This window comes from Lagenorhynchus albirostris, chromosome 13, assembly GCF_949774975.1.
Source record: "Lagenorhynchus albirostris chromosome 13, mLagAlb1.1, whole genome shotgun sequence".
Taxonomy (NCBI): Eukaryota; Metazoa; Chordata; class Mammalia; order Artiodactyla; family Delphinidae; genus Lagenorhynchus; species Lagenorhynchus albirostris.
The window spans coordinates 29,380,628-29,399,741 of NC_083107.1; the positions used below are offsets into that span (position 1 = coordinate 29,380,628).

A 19,114-nucleotide genomic window follows, 5' to 3' on the forward strand; every position below is an offset into this window, starting at 1 on the left:
CTGATACAGAGGGAGGCTGTCATGGCCAGAGTCTCACAGCTGGGAAGCAGAGGCTGAATGGCAGCCTCCTTCTTCAGAAGGGCTCCAATATGGCCATAGCAGCCATTTCTTCATTCCTCGTTCAGGCATTTTAAAAAAGCCTGCTTGAGTAGAAAAAATATGTGGCTTTTCCCCAGACCAACTTTCCAAACACTGCCCTAGCCCTCCCTCTAGGGACCAGGTCAAGATATACGGGCCTCTGGGCAGCCCGGCAATGCGGTGCCCTTCAAACGGTGTTTATTCTTTTTTTTTTTTTTTGCGGTACGCGGGCCTCTCACTGTTGTGGCCTCTCCCGTTGCGGAGCACAGGCTCCGGACGCGCAGGCTCAGCGGCCATGGCTCACGGGCCCAGCCGCTCCGCGGCATGTGGGATCTTCCCGGACCGGGGCACGAACCCGTGTCCCCTGCATCGGCAGGCGGACTCTCAACCACTGCGCCACCAGGAAAGCCCGGTGTTTATTCTTTTACTGTTTCTCAATATTTATTTACTGGGGTTTAGGAGAAACTTATTTTCTATTTATAAAAATTGCACACCTCTTTTAAACTTGGAATAAGAATCTGATTCTCCAGTGAGACATGTTTTACAGAAACCGATTCACCAGTAATCTTTTCCAGAGGCGAGAGCAAAGTCAAAGTTGTGAAGAAAAGCACTGCTCAAAGCGTTTCCCGCCTTTTAGAAGTTACCCGTTCTCTTTTCAGTTTTGTGGATTTCCCACCGAATGTTTTTAGGAGGCTTCTTAGAGAGTTTACACGATAGATCAAGTACGAATTCCCAGTGAATAGCTTTACACTGTGTAGATAAGCATCACAAGATGCCCTCAGAGGTTTGCAGGTCGCGCTCGCACTGGAGGACCCGTCTACTTGAACCCGAGTGTGGCCGCCGAAGCCGGGAGGGTCAGGCAGGGAAGGGCGGGGGACCCCGAGCCGGTGACACATTTTCACTTCGTTGGACGCCCTACAGGCCGGCAGCCGCGGTGCCCAGCCCTCCAACCCGCTGCCCCGCTCACACCCTCCAGGGAAGAGCCGCCTCCCACCGCGAATCTCCCCGAATCCAAGCCCTCTGCCTTAGGAGGCGCGTACCCCGACTGGGAGTACCCTCCTTTTTTCTCTGCAGGATTCCAGGAGTGGATTGTAAATCCACCAGGACAATGAGTGAAGAGCCTGTCCCCGAGGCCGCCTCCCCGCCGTCCGCGCAGGGGCAGCAGTACTTCGATCGTTTCTCCGAGGACGACCCCGAGTACCTGCGCCTTCGCAACCGTGCAGCGGACCTGCGGCAGGACTTCAACCTGATGGAGAAGAAGAAGCGTGTCACCATGATCCTGCAGAGCCCGGTGAGCGGGGTCTGCCCCGGCGGGGCGGGGGAGGAGAAAGGAGGCCGCAGAGGGTGTGGCGAGGGGAGATGAGGGGGGCGCTGATTCAGCCGGTGAACCTGAAAGATAAATAACTCCGCTTCCGCTGGCTCAGGGTCGGAGCAATTTTCAGCTCTCTGAGCAAGATGCTCTGGCAACATGGGTGTGTGTCTTTCCCTAGCACTGGCGGAGGGCAAAGCCTGGTTTATATGCAGTGGTTTGGCTCGGTGCCGGGAGGAGGTGGGTCTGAGAGGCAGGAGCCCCGCCTCAGTTTCTTGTGCCCCTTCTTGAGCCTCACTTTCCAGTCTTCCTTTCCCTCTTCACCGAAAGCTGTAACAATTCGAGTAAACCTGCGGCCACCGGGGGGCGCCACGTGGGAGGGTTGGGGCTCCCTTTTCTGAACGCCACAAAGAACTCCGTCCTGGCAAATAAGGCTTTGAAAACCCCAGGAGGTGGGGGAGTGGAGGGCACAGCGGGCAAGACCGGATCACCCAGCCGTGGCTGGAGTCTGGAGGTCAGCTGGCGCCTGCCTGGCGTGGACACAGAGCTCTTCCTTGAGGCAGGTGGTGCGTTGAGGATGGAGGGTGGAGGGTGGGCCTACTGGACCAGTGAAGCAGGAGGGTGGTGCAGGCCCTCGGAGGGGGAGGAAGAGCAGTGTGGACAGAGGCAAGGGGGAGTCTCAGGGCAGTAAAGCTGGGGGGTCCGCAGGCAACAGTGCATGGTCCTAAGTGTTGGGAAGCTCAGGGGCGGAGCTGGCATCTCCAGGTACCTGCCAGGATGAGATCTGCCTCAGCCACTACCTGGCTTTTCTGAGACCCTGGTTGAGAGCACACTGTGAGTGCTCGGGCCTCACAGAGGAGTGCTAAGGGGGATGGGCCCGAGGTCTTGGTGACAGGTGACACCATGTTGGGGAGTCTGGAGGAAAACGGCAGCTGCTAAAAACGTTGGGATGACAGAAACTCTGAGGGAGACTAGAAGGGATGGCGGGTGTGGTAGGAGAAGTGGCAGAGTTAGTACCAACCCACGTTTGGGGGCCTGAAGGATGGGACTCTATTCTCAGGCAGGAGATGGGGACAGGAGGAGGTCATGCTTCTTCTGTCCTTTTGTAGATTCCCCAACACCTAAGTGGCTCCCTATTTCCTCCTGAGTGTTCCCTGCTGCCACCTGGTGGACAGGCATGCCCTATTTGTGGCCTGATGGTCTGAAAAGCCAGGCTTAGAGTAGCGGGACATCAGAAGTGGAAGTGACCTCTGAGGTCATCAAATCCTGGATATGAAGAAACTGAGGCCCAGAAGAGCCATCAGCCTGGCTAGCGGACAGGAAAGATGGCATACTTTTTCATTCAATTCTGCTTTTTAAAAAGTCTTTTAATTACTAAAGTGAAGTCCTGCCATGTCTGCTGGATGGGCAGGGGAGGGGGTCTAGGCTATCCCTGAGACACAGGAAGGACCAGGAGTCTGGAGTATTGCCCATGAGGCAAAGGAACAGGATTCATTCCCAGCATCTCCTTACTGCTCCCCACACAGCAGTCTGGGGAGGCTCCTGAGGTCCCAGTGGGATTGCCTGGTGCCCCCTGGGACCTAGATATCCCACATGTGGTCCTGGCCTAGCTGACCCAAGGGCTAGGGGTGGGCACTTGGGAGAGGGGCCCTCTGTCTCCCACATGAGGCACACTGGGAGGACCAGCGACTCGGGGGCCCGCTTCAGTCTTTCAGGGAGGAGCTGGAAGGCCTCATCCAGGAGCAGATGAAGAAGGAGAACAACTCCTCCAACATCTGGGCCCTGCGGCAGATCGCGGACTTCATGGCCAGCACCTCCCACGCAGTCTTCCCAACATCTTCCATGAGTACGTGGGGGAGCCGGGGAGCTGCCAGGAGCAGAGGTAGTGGAAGTGGGGGAGGGAAAGGCGCAGTCAGAAGCGGCTTGGTTGCCGCCGGCCTACGCAGTGAGCGCTGCAGCTGCATTAACAGACCTGGGGGAGCTGGGCCGCAGCCAGAGAGATACCTGCCTCTGCTTCTGATGCTGCTGCGATTTAAAGAGCCCAGGAGGATTACCCCTGATGCCCAGAAATCGGAGGGCAGGGGGTGGTGGAGACTTAAGGGAGAACCCAGTTCGGGTTCTGCTGGGGGCGGGCGGAGGATGACACCGTGTCACTGCAATGAGAGGCAGGGCGGCCTATGTATGGTCCCTCCACCCCCACCCCTCGTAAGCGGATTAGCATGGAGGGAAGAGCTTTGCAACTCAAGGTCCCTTGCACCATTGCACAGCCGCTGCTTGAGGCCCAGGAGTGGACAGTGGAGAGTTAGGATTCTGCTCTCTGTTACTCGAGCTATGGGCACAGAACCTAAGAAAATCCTTGTGTCCTCACAGCATCCAGCCCTAAGGCTGATCTTCCCTCAATTCCCTGGCGTCACTCCCTTGGAGATGGAGTGGGGGGGGGCAGATGGGAGGCCATTGGAGCCATTGTCTCCTCACCCCACTGGACGGGCCAACCTGACTCCGTAGACAAGGGCCAAGAGCAGCCAGGGCTAGGCACGAGCACATCTTCCTTGGCTCTGAAGCTCTGCCCACAACCTTTAAGAAACAGACATCGAAAAATACTTCCCCTCAGCAAGATGAATATAGGATTATAGTTGAAAATTAGGAAAATAGTTGAGAAAGGGTAATAAAAATTACTGTGCTGTGTTCTTACAACCAAGGAATTACTATTATCAATATTTTGGTGTATATCCTTCCAGCCTTTTTCTCTTAACATATACAGACTATGCCAAAAAAAGTGGAATCGCATTATACATACAAATTTAATAGCCTTAGCATATCTTGACTAATTTTTCACATAATAAAATATGGTTCTATAGCATAATTTTTGGTGGATGTATACTCTTCTGTACATGGCTGAATATGCCACAGTTTATTTAATCAGTTTCCCATTTTTGGACTTTTAGGTGGTTTCCAACTTTTTGCTATTATGAATGACAATGCAATAAACATCCTTGTAAATAAATCTGCGAGTATATCCATGACTATTTTCTTAAGATAAATTACTAGAAGTAGAATTGCTAGACTGAATTATACGCATGTTTTAAAGGCAGCAATGCATAATGCAAAATTACCCTGGAGAAAGATGGAATGAATTTACATTCCTACCAGAAATGCAAGAGTACCCATTTCCTCCACCCTGATCTGTAGTCTGTGTTACCATTTGTTTCATCCTCATGATATGATGGGTGATGAATAGTACTTTGTGTTTTAATCTGCATTTGATTACTATAGAGATTGACTATATTTTCATATACATATTGGGCATGATTTTCTTTTTGTACTAAATTGCCTGTCACATCCTTTGCCAATTTTTCTACTTGCATATTCTTTTCTTACAGATTTAAAAATCATAAAGTAAGGCTAGTTCCCTACTATCTGTCAGATACATTGCAGATTTTTTTCCAGTGTCTCCTTTGCCTTTTAATTTTGTTCATGATATCTTTGTGTTGCAGAATTCTTTAATTTCCATGTAGTTGAATCCATTATTATTTTCCTTTGTGTTTTCTGCTTTTGATTGCATACTTAGAAAAACCTTCCCTATGTTTTATCATCCAATAAAATACCCTTAATTATTCATTTGCCAATTTTTCTCAACCATTGTTTAAGTTGATTCTTTAAAATAAGTTTAGAAGTATTTTGTCAGGTCTCTCCATCAACCTCAAAAAATTCCTTTTGGGATTTTGACTGGGATTACATTAAATGAATAGACTAATTTGGTGGAGAATTTATAAATGTACAACTTTATATTAGAATGTAAACTCCATGGCGGGGAGGATATATGTATGTTTTGTTCACCGTTAGAGTAGTGTCCTGGACTTAGAAAAGTAGCACCTGGCATATAACAGGTGCTTAAAAAATATGTGCATAACTGAATTTTAAATCTTTTCAGAAATGATGTGTGTCTTCTATTTATTTAAATCTTTTTAAATGTCCATCAGAAAAGCTAGTAGTTATTTTCTTATAGTCCTTACTAATTTCTTGTTAAGTTTATCCTGGAAATTTTATGTAACTTTGTCATTTTAAGTGATTCTCCATTCAACTTTTTTTCTGGTTATAGCTGTCATCTAGGGAAATCGTTGGAGATATATGTATTTATATATTATTTAAACTAGCCGCTTACTGGACTCTTAAATTCTGGTATGTTCTCAATTCTTTGGGGCTTTGTATATAGAAAAATCACATAATCAGCAAATAATGGTCATTTTGCATCCTTCAATCCAACATTTACCCTTTGGTTTATTTTTCCAGTTTTCTCATTGCATCCGTTAGAACTCTCAGAACAATGTTTAATAATAGATTAGAGAGTAATCATCCTTGTCTTGTTTCTGACTTCAATGGAAATTTTTTTACCACAAGAGTTTGAGATAGTTATTCTTTATCATGTTGAGAAAATATCTTTGTATTCTAGTTCAATATGGGTTTTTCTCAGAAATGGATATTGAGTTTTATAAAATGCATTTTGGGTATTTATTGATTTTTCTTTCCTTGATGTGGTGAATTATATTAATAGATTTCTGAATATTGAACTCTTTTTTTCATTCCTGAAATAAATCATTCATGGTTTTGATGCATTCTTTTAAAAATACTCTTCTGGGTTTGATTTGCTGGAATTTTATTAATTTTTGCATCCACAGTCACACATGATAAAAAGCAGTTCACTTTTTGGGCAGCCTTTGTTTAGTATTGGTATTAAGACTATAATTTCCTAAGATGAATCAGGGTGATCCCCACCCATTTCTTTGCCTAATGGAGTTTAAATTAGATAGGAAGTCTCTGCTCTTTTAAGATTTATTATTCACTTGTAAAGTTATCCAGATATGGAATATTTGGATAACATTTTTTTTCTGTTTCATTTAAAGTTCTTTAAAATTTTATTTCGCTGCTTCTTGAGTAAATTTTGGTCATATTTTATATAAAATAATCCATTTCATGTGCCTTTAAAAAATTATTAGCCTGATTTACAATATTATTTTTATTACTTAAACCTTCTACTGTGGATATGACATCCCATTCTCATTGGTGCTGGTGCTGTGTATTCCCACTTCCTCTTTATTGGCCAATCCAGATGTTGGTTTCCTCATAGATCTTCTCACAGAAGGCAATTCTTGGATTTACATATTGGTTCTACTAACTTTCTGATTTATTGATTTTGTTTTTATACTCATTAATTCTTTTCCATAACTCTTCTTTGGTTTATTTTGTTCTTTATCTTTTTCTACAATAGAATAGAATGGATTTGATTTATTTTCATATTTAATTCAATAATAAAGGCATTTAAGACTATGAATTTTTTTCTCTGAGTATAAATTTGGTCTTATCCCATACATTTTGACATGTAGTATTTCCTTTATTGTTAATTTCTAGGTAGTTTGCAGTTGCTGTTTTGGTTTTGTTTTTATTCTAAAATAAAATAAACACACTCCGAGAGTGTGTTTTCTCATTTCTAAGCGTTGGAATTTGTATTCTTTTAAAGATTTGTTGATAATGTCTAGTTTTATTGCATTATGTTTAGACAATGTAGCCTACTTAATGTCTATGTTGGGGATTTATTGAGATTTTCTTTGTGCCCTAATAATATCAGGGCACATAAATGATATATGGGTGTAGACTCTATCTCTGGGACATAGTATTTAATCTTCATCCTCATTTATTGTTTTTGATTTTATAAAGAATTAATGTCTCCCACTGTATTTGATTTCTGTTCATTTCTCTGTTTCTGATAGCTTTTGCTTTGAATATCTTGAAACGCTTTTCAAAGTATACATGTTTTTATAGCTACATCTTCATTATGGATTATGCCTTTAATCCATGTAAAATGACCTACAAAATGATCCTTTTTGTCCAAAAGAATATCCTTTTCCTTGGCTTCTACTTTGATCATGTTATGGCTCTATTTATCTTTTTGTTTATATTTACCTTGGCATACTTTTGATGGTCCCTTTATTTTTACCTGTTTTGTGTCACTTTATTGTAGTATTTGTTAGTTTTTGTAAATCTCCTATAGTACTGTCTTTGACATCTGTTGCTGTAACAGAGAAGTCTGAAACAGTCTATTATTGGTTCCTTTGTAGGTAACCAATTTTTTTTCTAGGTGCTTGTGGATTTTCCCCCTTACCCTTGTATTTCAAGACTGTGTCAGGAAGCATATAATTGTAGGCTTTTCTTTTAATGGACTTTTCTCCCCTGAAATGCAGTAAGTTCTTTCAGTTTATATATATATATATATATAGGTCTTTTTTTCAATTCTGAATTTTTTCTTCTATTATATCAGTACTTATAACTTATATGCCAGGTCCTCTGGTCTTTGTCTCCCGTATCTATCATATTCTTTCTCACCACTTTCATATTGCTGACCTTATACTCTTCCTTTTGAGAGAGAACTAGGGCTGACCAGCATTCCTATCACCTCACTGATCAGCAGCTGCCAGGAAAACAGTTGGATGCCTGAAAATCTTGTTGGTGCCAGGGTATCTGAGTCAGGGAATGTGGAGAGGGAACCTTTCACGTGTCCGGAGTTCAAGCCCGGACAGGTTGTTCTTTGTCCATTTGCCTTAGAATTTTCTTTGCCTGGTTGGTTTTGGGTTTTTTGGTTGTTTTGTTTTTGTTCTTTTTTCTAAATAGTGTGTCCTTCAGGCTTAGCTTTCAGGGGGTTTGGTGGATTTTCACCTTTTTCTGTGTTTTCTTAGGTACTTTGAGATAATGGCCCAGTTAGATTTTCACTTTAGTGAGGCTGGTCAGAATAAGCGTTCTTTCTATGAAGACCCTGAGCACAGAAGACTGGGGACTCCTGTGGATCCCTCTGGTCTATTCTGGGCCTGTGGGTGGGTAGTCCTCATGGGGAAGCTCCACAGGGTTGGGGAGGGGACTCTTTGATACGGGACACAGAGGACATGACAGAGTGAGTGTTTTCAGTCCTATTCTGGCCTCCTGCCATCTCTGGGGCTCCATAGTTATTTCTAGGAGAAGGATTCAAAGGACTCTGGGTCTGAAGGCTCTCCCAACAATAGCCTCCCTCCCTTCCAGCTTTGTCTGGGGGCCTTATGCTTTGGATATGCCTCCCAGCTTGCTGCAGGGGGTGAAGCAAAGAGGTAAACACTTATCTGGGGGAACTAGAGAGGAGGCAGGCATCCCAGGTTGGTCAGTTTGAATTAGAAACCCTTGATTCTTGGGTTTCGTTGTTGCTCCCCTTGCCAGTTTAGCTGGGCCTTTGGACCACTTCTGTCCCTGTCAACTTCGTGTACTGGACACATGCACTGGAGGCGTACCACCGTTGGTGGGCACAGGCCCTTTGGGGGCATCTTCCTGACATGGGGTGTTCAAGGCTTGCTCTGCTTGCTTTAGGCCCCCAGTCCACCCTCATATTTGCAGACCGTGTCGTCATTTCAACTAATGGCAAACCTGATAGAGGACATACATCACATGGTGTGACAGTGAGGTTTATGGAGCTGGTGGAAGCTTCCAAAGAGCATTTTAATCCATTAACGGTTTTAGTGGGAAGCTGGGAGAGACAGCATCAGGAGGCTCCCAGCCAGACATCATCTTAAGCCGGAACCCTTTCCTATTGATTCTTTTATTGTTTCCTAGACACTGATTAATTGGAGTTCTGGGGCTCAGATGCCCTCTTCTGCCTTCCTGAGGCATGCAGGCAGCGGTCATCGTGGTTAATGGGACAGACTGAGCGTCAACTCCTAGACCCTCTGGGTGCCCTGACTATCAAATGCTCTAGGCTCATTTCCCTATTACTTCCACATCCCTCTGAATTCCCCAAAAGAGCCATAACTAACCAAGGGACTGCATATCCAGAGGGGAGCAGATGTGGCCCACCTGAGGCCTCCAGCCCCTCAGCCAGCACAGCTACACAGACTTCTGGAAGTCCATGACTTGTCAGAAAAACTTGACGAATTTACTTCCTGGTTGACTTGACTTTCTGTCTGCCCTGTTTCCAAATTAGAGAAAAAGTTATATTACATGGTATAGTTAAAACAATATGGTAATGATTAGTAACTTCTTCATTAAAACTGATAAAATATACTCGTATTTCCACTCAGAAATTTATTTATGCTTTTATTCAATGTCCATCTCTAGGGTTTTTGGTCAGCTTGGCCTTCTGAGAAACTTTCATTCTGTGGCCTTGAGTCTGGCCATGATGTTTGACCGAAAGCAATGCCGTTCTTCCCCGAAGGAGCAGAGGACCTTATTGGGCACAGCTATCCATTCTGTGGATTTTCTCCTCTGGAGTCAGGGTCAAAGAATGTTGAATTTCCTGAAGTCTCGTGTGTGGTTGTAGTGCCAGTGAGAATTTGAGAGGACAGGGGCAGGGCAGGGGAGGGCAGACGGGAGCCCCTGACCCAAAAGATGCCCTGTGCCCCTGCAGACTTCTCCATGATGACGCCCATCAATGACCTTCACACAGCCGATTCCTTGAACCTGGCCAAGGGGGAGCGGCTCATGCGGTGTAAGATCAGCAGTGTCTACCGCCTCCTGGACCTGTATGGCTGGGCCCAGCTGAGTGACACCTACGTCACGGTAAGGAGAGCATTTGGGGGTGAGGTGGGGCAATGTGTGTGACCCCCACCAAATCCAAAGGGAAAACTCCTTATCTTTGGCATGGCCATGGCACTGCTGGTGGCCTTTGGCCAAAATTCAACGAGCCCTTCCAAGGTTTCTAACCACTGTGGTTTCCTGAGACAGATAACCTGCCCAGTGGGCACTTATCCGGATGAGGAGCAAGGAATTTTTGGATCCTATTTCTAGGGCTACCCTTGACCATTGGGAGATTCCTCCTGTAGTTCCATTTCCCCAGCTCCAAATAAAGCTGAGTCCTCTTCATCTCTTATGGGTCAGGGAGAAGTAAGGGCTCTTGGGGGGAAGATTTGGGTGCAGTGGATTTAGGGAAAGAGGGGATTCAAGCAGTATGGCATTGGAAATGACCCCTCTCCCTCCTTGCCTCTGAGAACACGTGTCTTTCCTCCAGTTGAGGGTCAGCAAGGAGCAGGACCACTTCCTGATCAGCCCTAAGGGAGTTTCGTGCAACGAAGTCACAGCATCCAGCCTGGTGAGTACGGTCCGGCCTGTCACCACCCATTTCTTGCTGAAATGACAGTACTCTCTCTGCTCCTACGGTGAGAGGTCATCTCCAAGGCAGCCACTGCCATCCTGTCCTTCTTGCAGTTTGCAGTCTAGTGGGACAGAGAAGTCACATGGACGCAAAACAAACTGAGCGCAGAGCATGATGTGATCAAGAGACGAAATGGGAGGTGCAGGCTGCAAGCGCAGTGGGAGGGCGAGGGGAGAAGAGATGAGCCTGGAGGCCTCTGAGCCTGGGATTGGACAAAGGCTGGGAGTCGGGAAGCCTTCCAGCTGAGGGGATACATTAGAACAACAGCCAGTGCTTTGTCCCAAAGCAGTGCAAGACTCTTCTAGTGCCGGTGCCCAGAGAGAGAGCTTCTGGGCCCCCTTTCCGTCCTCCTGCCCCTTTTAGGCGTGGTAGGAAGAAACTTCCAGAATCGGTTTCGATCAGGAAAGATTTCTGGGTGCGGGGGTGGGGGGAGAGGAGAGCAGTCTAGGGACTGGCTTAGAAGCAGAAGAAGTCGAGTTCAGGTGCATTTTTACATTGACACAAAGTTGTTTTTGTCTGTGCTTAGACGCGATTAAGGAGTGGCTTTTGTCTTCTGTGTCACAGTCAAAAGTGGCCGTCTCTGGGGATGATGTTCTATGAGATTGTTAATGTTAGGCAGCGCCATGGCTTAGGTAGGTGCCAGGTCAGCCGCAGCGACCAGCAGTTGTGTGTGTGTGTGCGTGCGCGTGTGTTTTCACCATGACACCCACAACCCCTTGGAGTCAAAAGCAGATTGTAAGACCAGTGACTGCTCTCCACGTGTCCTTTAAGACCTAGCTTTCGGGTGACTGGTAAATGGGTGTTCATTATATGATCCCCTTTACCTCTGTGTGTGATTAAAAATTTTTCAAAATAAAAAGTGGGATAAAAAGGAAAAAGGCTCAGTTTAGATGTTCTTCCCTTTAATAGGAGGAATTAAAGCCTCCTCCTATCTGCTTCTAGAGAATTCTGTGAATGATTCTCCTCTTGCACCTTGCTGCTCAAAGTGCTGGTCCGTGGACCAGCAGCAGGGCTATCACTGGGATCTTGTTAGAAATGCAGACTCTCAGGCCGAGTTCTTGGCCTACGGAATCCAAATCTGCATTTTGACAGGATCTCCAGGTGATTCTTTTCTTTAAATCAATTTTTTAAAATTGAAGTACAGTCGATTTACAATGTTGTATTCATTTCTGCTGTACAGCAAAGTGATTCAGTTATACATGTATATGCATTCTTTTTTTATATATTTTTTCCATTATGGTTTATCATAGGATATTGAATATAGTTCTCTGTGCTATACAGTAGGACCTTGTTGTTTATCCATTCTATATATAAAAGCTTCCATCTGCTAACCCCAGCCTCCCACTCCATCCCTCCCCCAACCCCTCCCCCCTTGGCAACCACCAGTCTATTCTCTATGTCTCTGATTCTGTTTCTGTTTCATAGATAGGTTCATTTGTGTCATATTTTAGATTCCACAGATAAGTGATATCATATGGTATTTGTCTTTCTCTTTCTGACTTACTTCACTTAGTATGATAATCTCTAGTTGCATCCAGGCGATTACAGTTTGAGAAACTCTGCTCTAGCATTTTTCAATGCTGAATTATAATCGCCTTTGTTTCCCAGTAGCCTGTGTGCTCACCCTGCAGGCAGGAATGGGGTCTCTTGCCCCCCACATAAAGCACATCCATTGCCCGTGGTATGTTGGAGAGTGGACACAGGTGGGTGGGCGTTTGCCTGGCCCACCTGCGGGGAGGGGAATGAGGGGCCTCTGCCTGCTGGTGGCCGGAAGTCTCTCTTCCCCCCGGCCCAGATCAAGGTGAACATCCTGGGAGAGGTGGTGGAGAAGGGCAGCAGCTGCTTCCCAGTGGACACCACGGGCTTCTGCCTGCACTCGGCCATCTACGCTGCCAGACCCGACGTGCGCTGTGTCATCCACCTGCATACTCCGGCCACGGCGGCGGTGAGTGTCAGCTCTTCAGCCAGCATTTCAGTCCCCGAGGCTGGCGGCAGACCCATGCCACCTGTCTCTCTGAGGGTCTCCCTGAAGAAAGACATAAGCCCCCAAGCTAGGAGCAAACTCGCCATATAAAACAGTTCTGGAAAGATTCCCTGGAACTCAGAGCAAGGTGAGGAGGGGACACCCAACATGGGAACCTCCTCCTCTGCATTTTCTAACTATGGAAGTCTAGGTGAGGGGAGACAAGGTGAAGATGTGTAAAGTCTTCCCTGCTGCACCCCGCACCTGCTACATACGCAAACCAGTGCCACAGGCTTGGGTGACAGCACCTTCCGAGTGTCTGGGAACTGGGAGAGAGCAGAGGGAAGACCCTCAAGGAGCAAGCTGTCCCCCAAGGGTCTCTGGGCATTTCTCCATGTCTACCTGAGACGCTGCGGTGCACCTGGAAAGACAGCAGACAACCAGTCTGGGTGTTCCCTCAACCCTCACCCTCAGGCCACATGCCTACAGGGGCAAAAAAGACCTGTCACTGGCCTGTGGTTTTCTTCCGCAAATCACTCCACTTACAAGCACTCAGACCTTCTAGAATTCGGACTAAGACTGCATGTTGTATTCGTGCCAAGTATCCATTTCTGCAGAGCCGGGGCTTACACGAGGGGCAAGATGAGTGAAGGGGGGCGAGCGGCTCTCCTAACCTCTCCACGCTCCTTGCTTTTAATAAAAGGCGGGGTTTGGGGCATGGCCGTTTCAGCCTGTGTTTTAACCCTGTTCTCTGGCACTTGCATTGCGCCGTTGCCGGTAAAATGGGGGCTTCTCAATGGGCCTCCCTGTTAGTGAAGAGTCGTGGCTATTGATACACTGACCCAAGGTTGAGGGTCTCGCGTAACCCACCCCAGGGACCCTGGACCCTGCTTCAGCCCTGCCTGGTGCCAACCCCACCAGCCTTGCCTCTTCCCGGGTCCTAGGACAAGAGCCACGCAGGGGTGGGCAGCAACACGCCATCCCTCGAGCGTATGCTTTGCAGCAGTTTTAGAAGGCGATGTCTTGACATGGCAGCTGGGAAAAGTGTGATGAAAAGGCTTTAGAGGAAGTAGTGAGAAAGCAAGAGCCTCACCAAGGGGAGGGGGTGCCTTTTCTCGTGCGCTCGCTCCCTCCCCTGCCACGTCCCCAGACAGAACTTGACTGTGCTGCTCTGAGGCCAGGGCGACTGTGACAGAGGGGCGAAGAGGGGGTGGAGCTGCTGCGCTAAACATTCATTCTGTTGTCTCACTACAGGTGTCAGCCATGAAGTGGGGCCTCCTGCCTGTGTCCCACAACGCCCTGCTGGTGGGGGACATGGCCTATTATGACTTCAACGGCGAGATGGAGCAGGAAGCCGATCGGATCAACCTGCAGAAGTGCCTTGGACCCACCTGCAAGGTTCGGCTCAGCTGTTCTGGGAAGATGCTCTGGGTGGGATTGTCAAAAACCGACATCACAAGAGCGACAAATGTTCATTGGAAAATGTTTATAAGTTGCAGATAAACAGCAATAACAACAAATGACATAAAATTCTTTCACCCTACCCTGCGATTTGGGTGCAGGGTAGGGTGAAAGAACACCCCCATAACTATTCATATAGATTTACAAAACTAGGATTATAAAATATATTCTCCCTTTCCCCTTAGCGATATACAGTAAATGCCCTTGTATGTTACTAAATACTTTCTAATCACTAGTTTAAATTATTCTTCATTGTATGAATGGCTGCGCCACTATTGACCTACACAGTCCTCTATGGTTGGACATTGAAAAGTTTTGCCGCAAATATTCTCTGAATATAAACAACTCTGTGATGAAAATTCTTTCAGCTACATCTTTGTATTTGCTTGGGATGATTTCCTTAGGATAAACTCTTACTTCATAGTACCAAATTGTCCTCTCCTCCGGCCATGACTAGTCCTTGAGAATGCCATTTCCCTACAGTCTCCCCAAACTTGACTGTTATCACTTTTTTTGTTTTTGCTAACTTGATAGAGATAAACAGAATCTCATTATTATTGCTTGATTTAAGTCTGAAGGCCTCTTTTATAACAGCATGTGATTAGGGCTGTTGAGATTAGGATGGGAAGTTTCATAGCCAAGCCTGGGTGGGTGGGCGCTTGCCCCCTTCCTTGAAAGGCACTCACTCCCGGAGTCATTTTCCATCTGAGAGTCCCTGTCTTCCCATCTCTCACATAGAGCAGAAATCCCTGCCATTCTCTGAAGCCTCATTAGCAGTGCCAGGAGAGGGGTGATGTTCACAGTTGTGAAATGGTACAAAAATTTAAGAGATGGGGCATTCACAAAAGATCTGCAAAATCTTGTGAGCAAAAGTCACGGTCTCTTTCCATCTCTCTGGCTCTTGAGACGAAAAAACTCCCGCTGTTTTCAGCGAGAGTGGATGTGAAGATTAGGCCACTGGGCCCCCAGCCCAGGTGCTGCAAGGACAGATCTGATACGTGGGTCTGTGGCCCAACTCCCAGGTGGGTGTCACCTAGGTATCTTTCAGAGAGTTCTCAAGGATAAAACCAACCAAGAAGAGTTTCCAACAGGGAGGGTGCACCTGGACCTTTGTATAAATTCATTTCTGTTTTTTTCCCCCTTTTAGATCTGCCTGCCCCTGGCTGAGCTACAAACATCGCTCCATCAGGGGGAGCCTGGGTTCTGGTTCCAACTCTGCCCCTAATTAGCTGGGAGACTTTCAATTTCTTTAGGCTTCTCTTTCCTCATTAGTAAAACTAGTAAGTTAGATTAGGTCACTGTGGCCTCTTTCATGGAACTGTAGGATCTTAGAGCTGCCAGGGCCTCACGGAATTCGTGGAGAGGTAGCCTGAGGGCCAGAAAACAGGGAACCCAACTCACCTGTGTCTGCAGAGACACCTCTCAGAGGGCTACCCCCTTGGGTTTGACTCACAAGTCCACTGAGTTAAGGGGGGCAAGTGCTTTTGAGGTAGGACCCTTGTATTCAACAGCAAGTAATTTCATTCACTTTAACACAAACATTCGTTTTTCAGACCTTAAGCTCTTCAGGGCCTAAAAACCCAGGCCTTGCCCAAAGAAATCCACCAAGCTATTCAGTCTCAGTTTTCAAAAGCATCTTCAATTTTTTTAGGCGGATGCTTTAAACGTTCGTTTGGGTGGATATTAAAACTCATGGGGTGGGTGGGTAGCATTCGGTGTTTGTACAGGGAGAATGAGTAAGGAATTGGGGGGGGGCGTGTGCTCCAGGATTGGCTATGAAATTGATCTGAATAAAATGAAAAATCTCTCCCTCTTAACTCAAGTTTGGAAGGCTTAAAGTTTTCATTGGCTGTCTGCTCCTGTGCAGATCCTGGTGCTAAGAAACCATGGAGTGGTTGCTCTGGGGGACACCGTAGAGGAGGCGTTTTATAAGATCTTCCACCTGCAGGCTGCGTGTGAGATACAGGTGAGCAAGTTCCTCTGGGGTGTGGGCCCAGGAGGGACCCTGACAGGGGCCTGGGGACAAGGGTGGCAGCCCCGTGGGCCGTGATTTAGGGAGACCTTTGAGTGGGGCCCTCTGAAAGCCTCACCCTGTTTCTCTGCCTTGGCACCACCTGATTCTTCTAAAGTTTCACATTTGGAATCAGTTTTGTACCTTTAAAATCTTCTACCTCCATTGTCTAACAACCCGCACCCAACTCTTGGGGATCAGTGCTCAGGAGGGGGAGCTGCCTGGGCTCATCAGTAGGGCAGTGGGAGGGACTGTACTTCCCATGCTCCTGTATAACCTGGGGTGTACCTGTTACCTCTAGCTGTGCCCCACAGACACCACACAGGTAAGTCTTCTTTCCTTTCTTTGTTTGGAGAAGGGTAGTTTGCAAAGACCATGAATGTGGTCAAGTCCAGAAAGAGAAGTGGAAAGGCCAAAGTAGAGTGTTGACATGGCAGGCCTGACCCCAGGGAAGCCCCAGGGTGATGTCCAGGGAGCCCATGGTGAAGTTCTCCTAACTGGTAAAGGATGAGATAGAGGGTGGGTGGGGAGTGTCAGTAGTCGTGGGACCCCTAGAAGACTTGATGGAGAAGGAATAGGAAAACACACATCCTGTAGTTTCATCAAATTACCAGGTAGTGTTGGATAAGCCAAGCATATGCTCCTTCCAGTGCGGCAAGCCGTCAGGTGAGTAGGGGGGTCTTGCACGACTGACTGGGCTCCATCCTTCCCAGCCTGCGCTCTGTGCTCTTGGGTCAGGGACTTGCCCTCTGCAAGCCTCCATTTCCTCAACCTCAGACCTGGGTCTAGAGAGACCTTGTGAGGACGGCCTTTCAGACAAGGAGAGGTGTTGCCGATGGTATTTTTAGGACTCGGTTGACAGAGGGAGAGGCTAGCTGCTCCAGGGTGAGTCGGCTCTTTGCAGGGCCCTTCTGGTGTCCCATCCGCCCTCTCCTGGCTGGTCTGGGCAGAGCAGTGCCCCGAGGAAGACGGCCTGCCCCTCTCTTGGGCGTTATGGGGGAAGAATGGGATAATCCCAGAAGCATCACTAGCGGAGGCTCTACAAGTGGGACCTTTCTCAGTGGTTTTTGAAGGATATGTTGAGAGGACAGTGATGAAGAAATGTTAGAGGAGGTGGTGTGAGATCCTCCTGACTCCCCATCCCCCATCCAATAATGGTGGCCCTGAACTCTGACCCCTGAGTGTTGTTAGAACCTGGCAGAGCCTCTGATATGCCTACTTTCCCTTCTCCACATCTGAAGAGTTGCCCATCTTTCTTCTGAAGAAGAGGCTTCCATGAGAAAATATCTCATGAAAAAGAATGAATGGAGAGAGGTTCCCGGGTGTCCCCCCCCACCACCACCACACGGTGAAGGATGCCTTCCCCAGGCTCCAGATCCCCAGAAATGGCCACTGTGCAATTTAAGCAAAGGGAAGATGGCCATCTAGCAGCTGGGGAGATGAAGGGCAGAGCTGCCAGCCACTTTCCTGGACAGCCCCAGCTGCTTCTCTTGGCCCTGTCTGCTGTCACTTTCTTTTCAGTCAGGACTGGTTTGATGTAACCTTTTAAAAGTGCATCAGGCGATGGGGACAGAATACCCGAGGAAAGCGCCAGTGGATTTTTTTCAGCAGGTGGAGCAGGAAGGCTTCTAGAGGGTGAAATGAAGCTGGAAGTTGTGGGAAAAAAACGGGAGAGATTGGACGAAGCGTGTGGGTGCATTAAGGCTTGGAAGAGCCCAGGTACGACAGCCTGCAGATGCTGTTGGGACTGCAGTCCCTGGAAGGGTCATTTCTGGTCAAATGACCAGCACCGAAATTCTGTTTCCATCATGACTAGTGTTCTCCCTCAGTGGCCTTGGCAAACAAGCAAATGCGTCCATGGTCATTTCAGCGGTTTGAGGCTAAGAGCCTGTTCCATTCTCCTGGGGACAGCGTTCTCTTTGCTCCCCATCGGTTTGGGGTTCCAGGAAACTGGGTCATCCTCTGCTGAGAGAGGCAGCTCCCTGCTCTGTTCACAGGCAGATGAGAAGAAGCTCAGGCGATTCTCCATCTGCTACCCATCGCCATGGAAACGGATGGGGGAAGGGGGAGGTGAGAGGAGGCAGCTCTTGCAAGGGTGTGGGCAGTTTTCTCCTCCTCTATGAATGACCAGTCTCCAGGGGGTATTGCTTCTCAGCCTTTCATGGTAAAACCTCAGAATTTATTTATCATAAATATTTCTACGGCACCCCGTATGCACCAGGTGCTATTCTAAGTGCTTTACGAATATTACCTTAAATAATCCTCACGAGGTAGATACTATTTTCATTTTACAGATGAGAAAGCTGAGGCACAGGGAGGGTAAATAGCTGCTGAAAGTCACACAGCAAGTAGGTGGCAGAGCCAGGATCCAAACCCAGACAGCCTGGTACCCAGGTCCTATGTCCTAAACACCACATTGCACTGCCTCTCAGGAAGGCAAGCGTCGGTGGGAAAGGTCAGCTGTCAGGTTGGGACCTCTCTTCAGGGAGCTGGCACTGCAAGTCAGGCTTTCAGGGTCCCAGAGCTGGAGCCCTGCCTTGGCCAGGTAGGGGTCCAGGATGAAGTTGGTAATTGATCAACCAGCTGGGATTCACTAGCTTTGAGAGTGCGTTTCCAGGTGCTCAGCCGCGGTGCCAGGTGTGAGGGACTTCAGAATTAGAAAACACGGTCAGCAGAGGGCAGAACTGGGACCAGTGAATGAACATAATAAAAAGGTAGATTTCAGCTCAGGGTAATCTGTATCAACTCACTGTAACCCTTCTAACATTTGGACAACAGGCACGGAGCTGACCACTTCTAGGGATGCTAGACAAGGACTCATTTTTGGTGAGGGAACGGAATAAAAGGCCTCAAAGTCTCTATATTTGTAGGGTGTGGAGTCATCTTTTTAAGATGAAAATGGAGGCTTCCATAGGACACATGCCTTGGATGAAGAGAGCGTGGAAATGCTTGTTGTTGCTTCTTCCTCTTCACAGAGTGATGGGGGTCACCTTGGAAACGCTGCCTGGCTGACCTCTAGGAAGTTTCACAGGGGCCACGTGCTACACTGGTGAATGTAACACACTCTGGAGTGTGTCCAGGATCCTCATGTGTTCATAGACCCATGTTTGTCAGCAAGCTACACTGCATTCT

At 47.5% G+C, this 19,114-nt stretch overlaps 1 protein-coding gene across 1 annotated transcript in view; it reads left to right on the forward strand.

Moving 5' to 3' along the window:
* The window catches only part of ADD2 (adducin 2), a 103,709-nt gene that overhangs the window by 66,710 nt on the left and 17,885 nt on the right, over window positions 1-19,114 (forward strand). Inside the window, exons 3-9 of the mRNA XM_060168691.1 lie at window positions 1,153-1,369; window positions 3,095-3,233; window positions 9,804-9,955; window positions 10,404-10,484; window positions 12,343-12,492; window positions 13,765-13,908; window positions 15,839-15,937. Coding sequence (XP_060024674.1) covers window positions 1,187-1,369; window positions 3,095-3,233; window positions 9,804-9,955; window positions 10,404-10,484; window positions 12,343-12,492; window positions 13,765-13,908; window positions 15,839-15,937 — 948 coding nt within the window. The 5' untranslated portion in view covers window positions 1,153-1,186. The remainder of the gene's footprint in view (window positions 1-1,152; window positions 1,370-3,094; window positions 3,234-9,803; window positions 9,956-10,403; window positions 10,485-12,342; window positions 12,493-13,764; window positions 13,909-15,838; window positions 15,938-19,114) is intronic.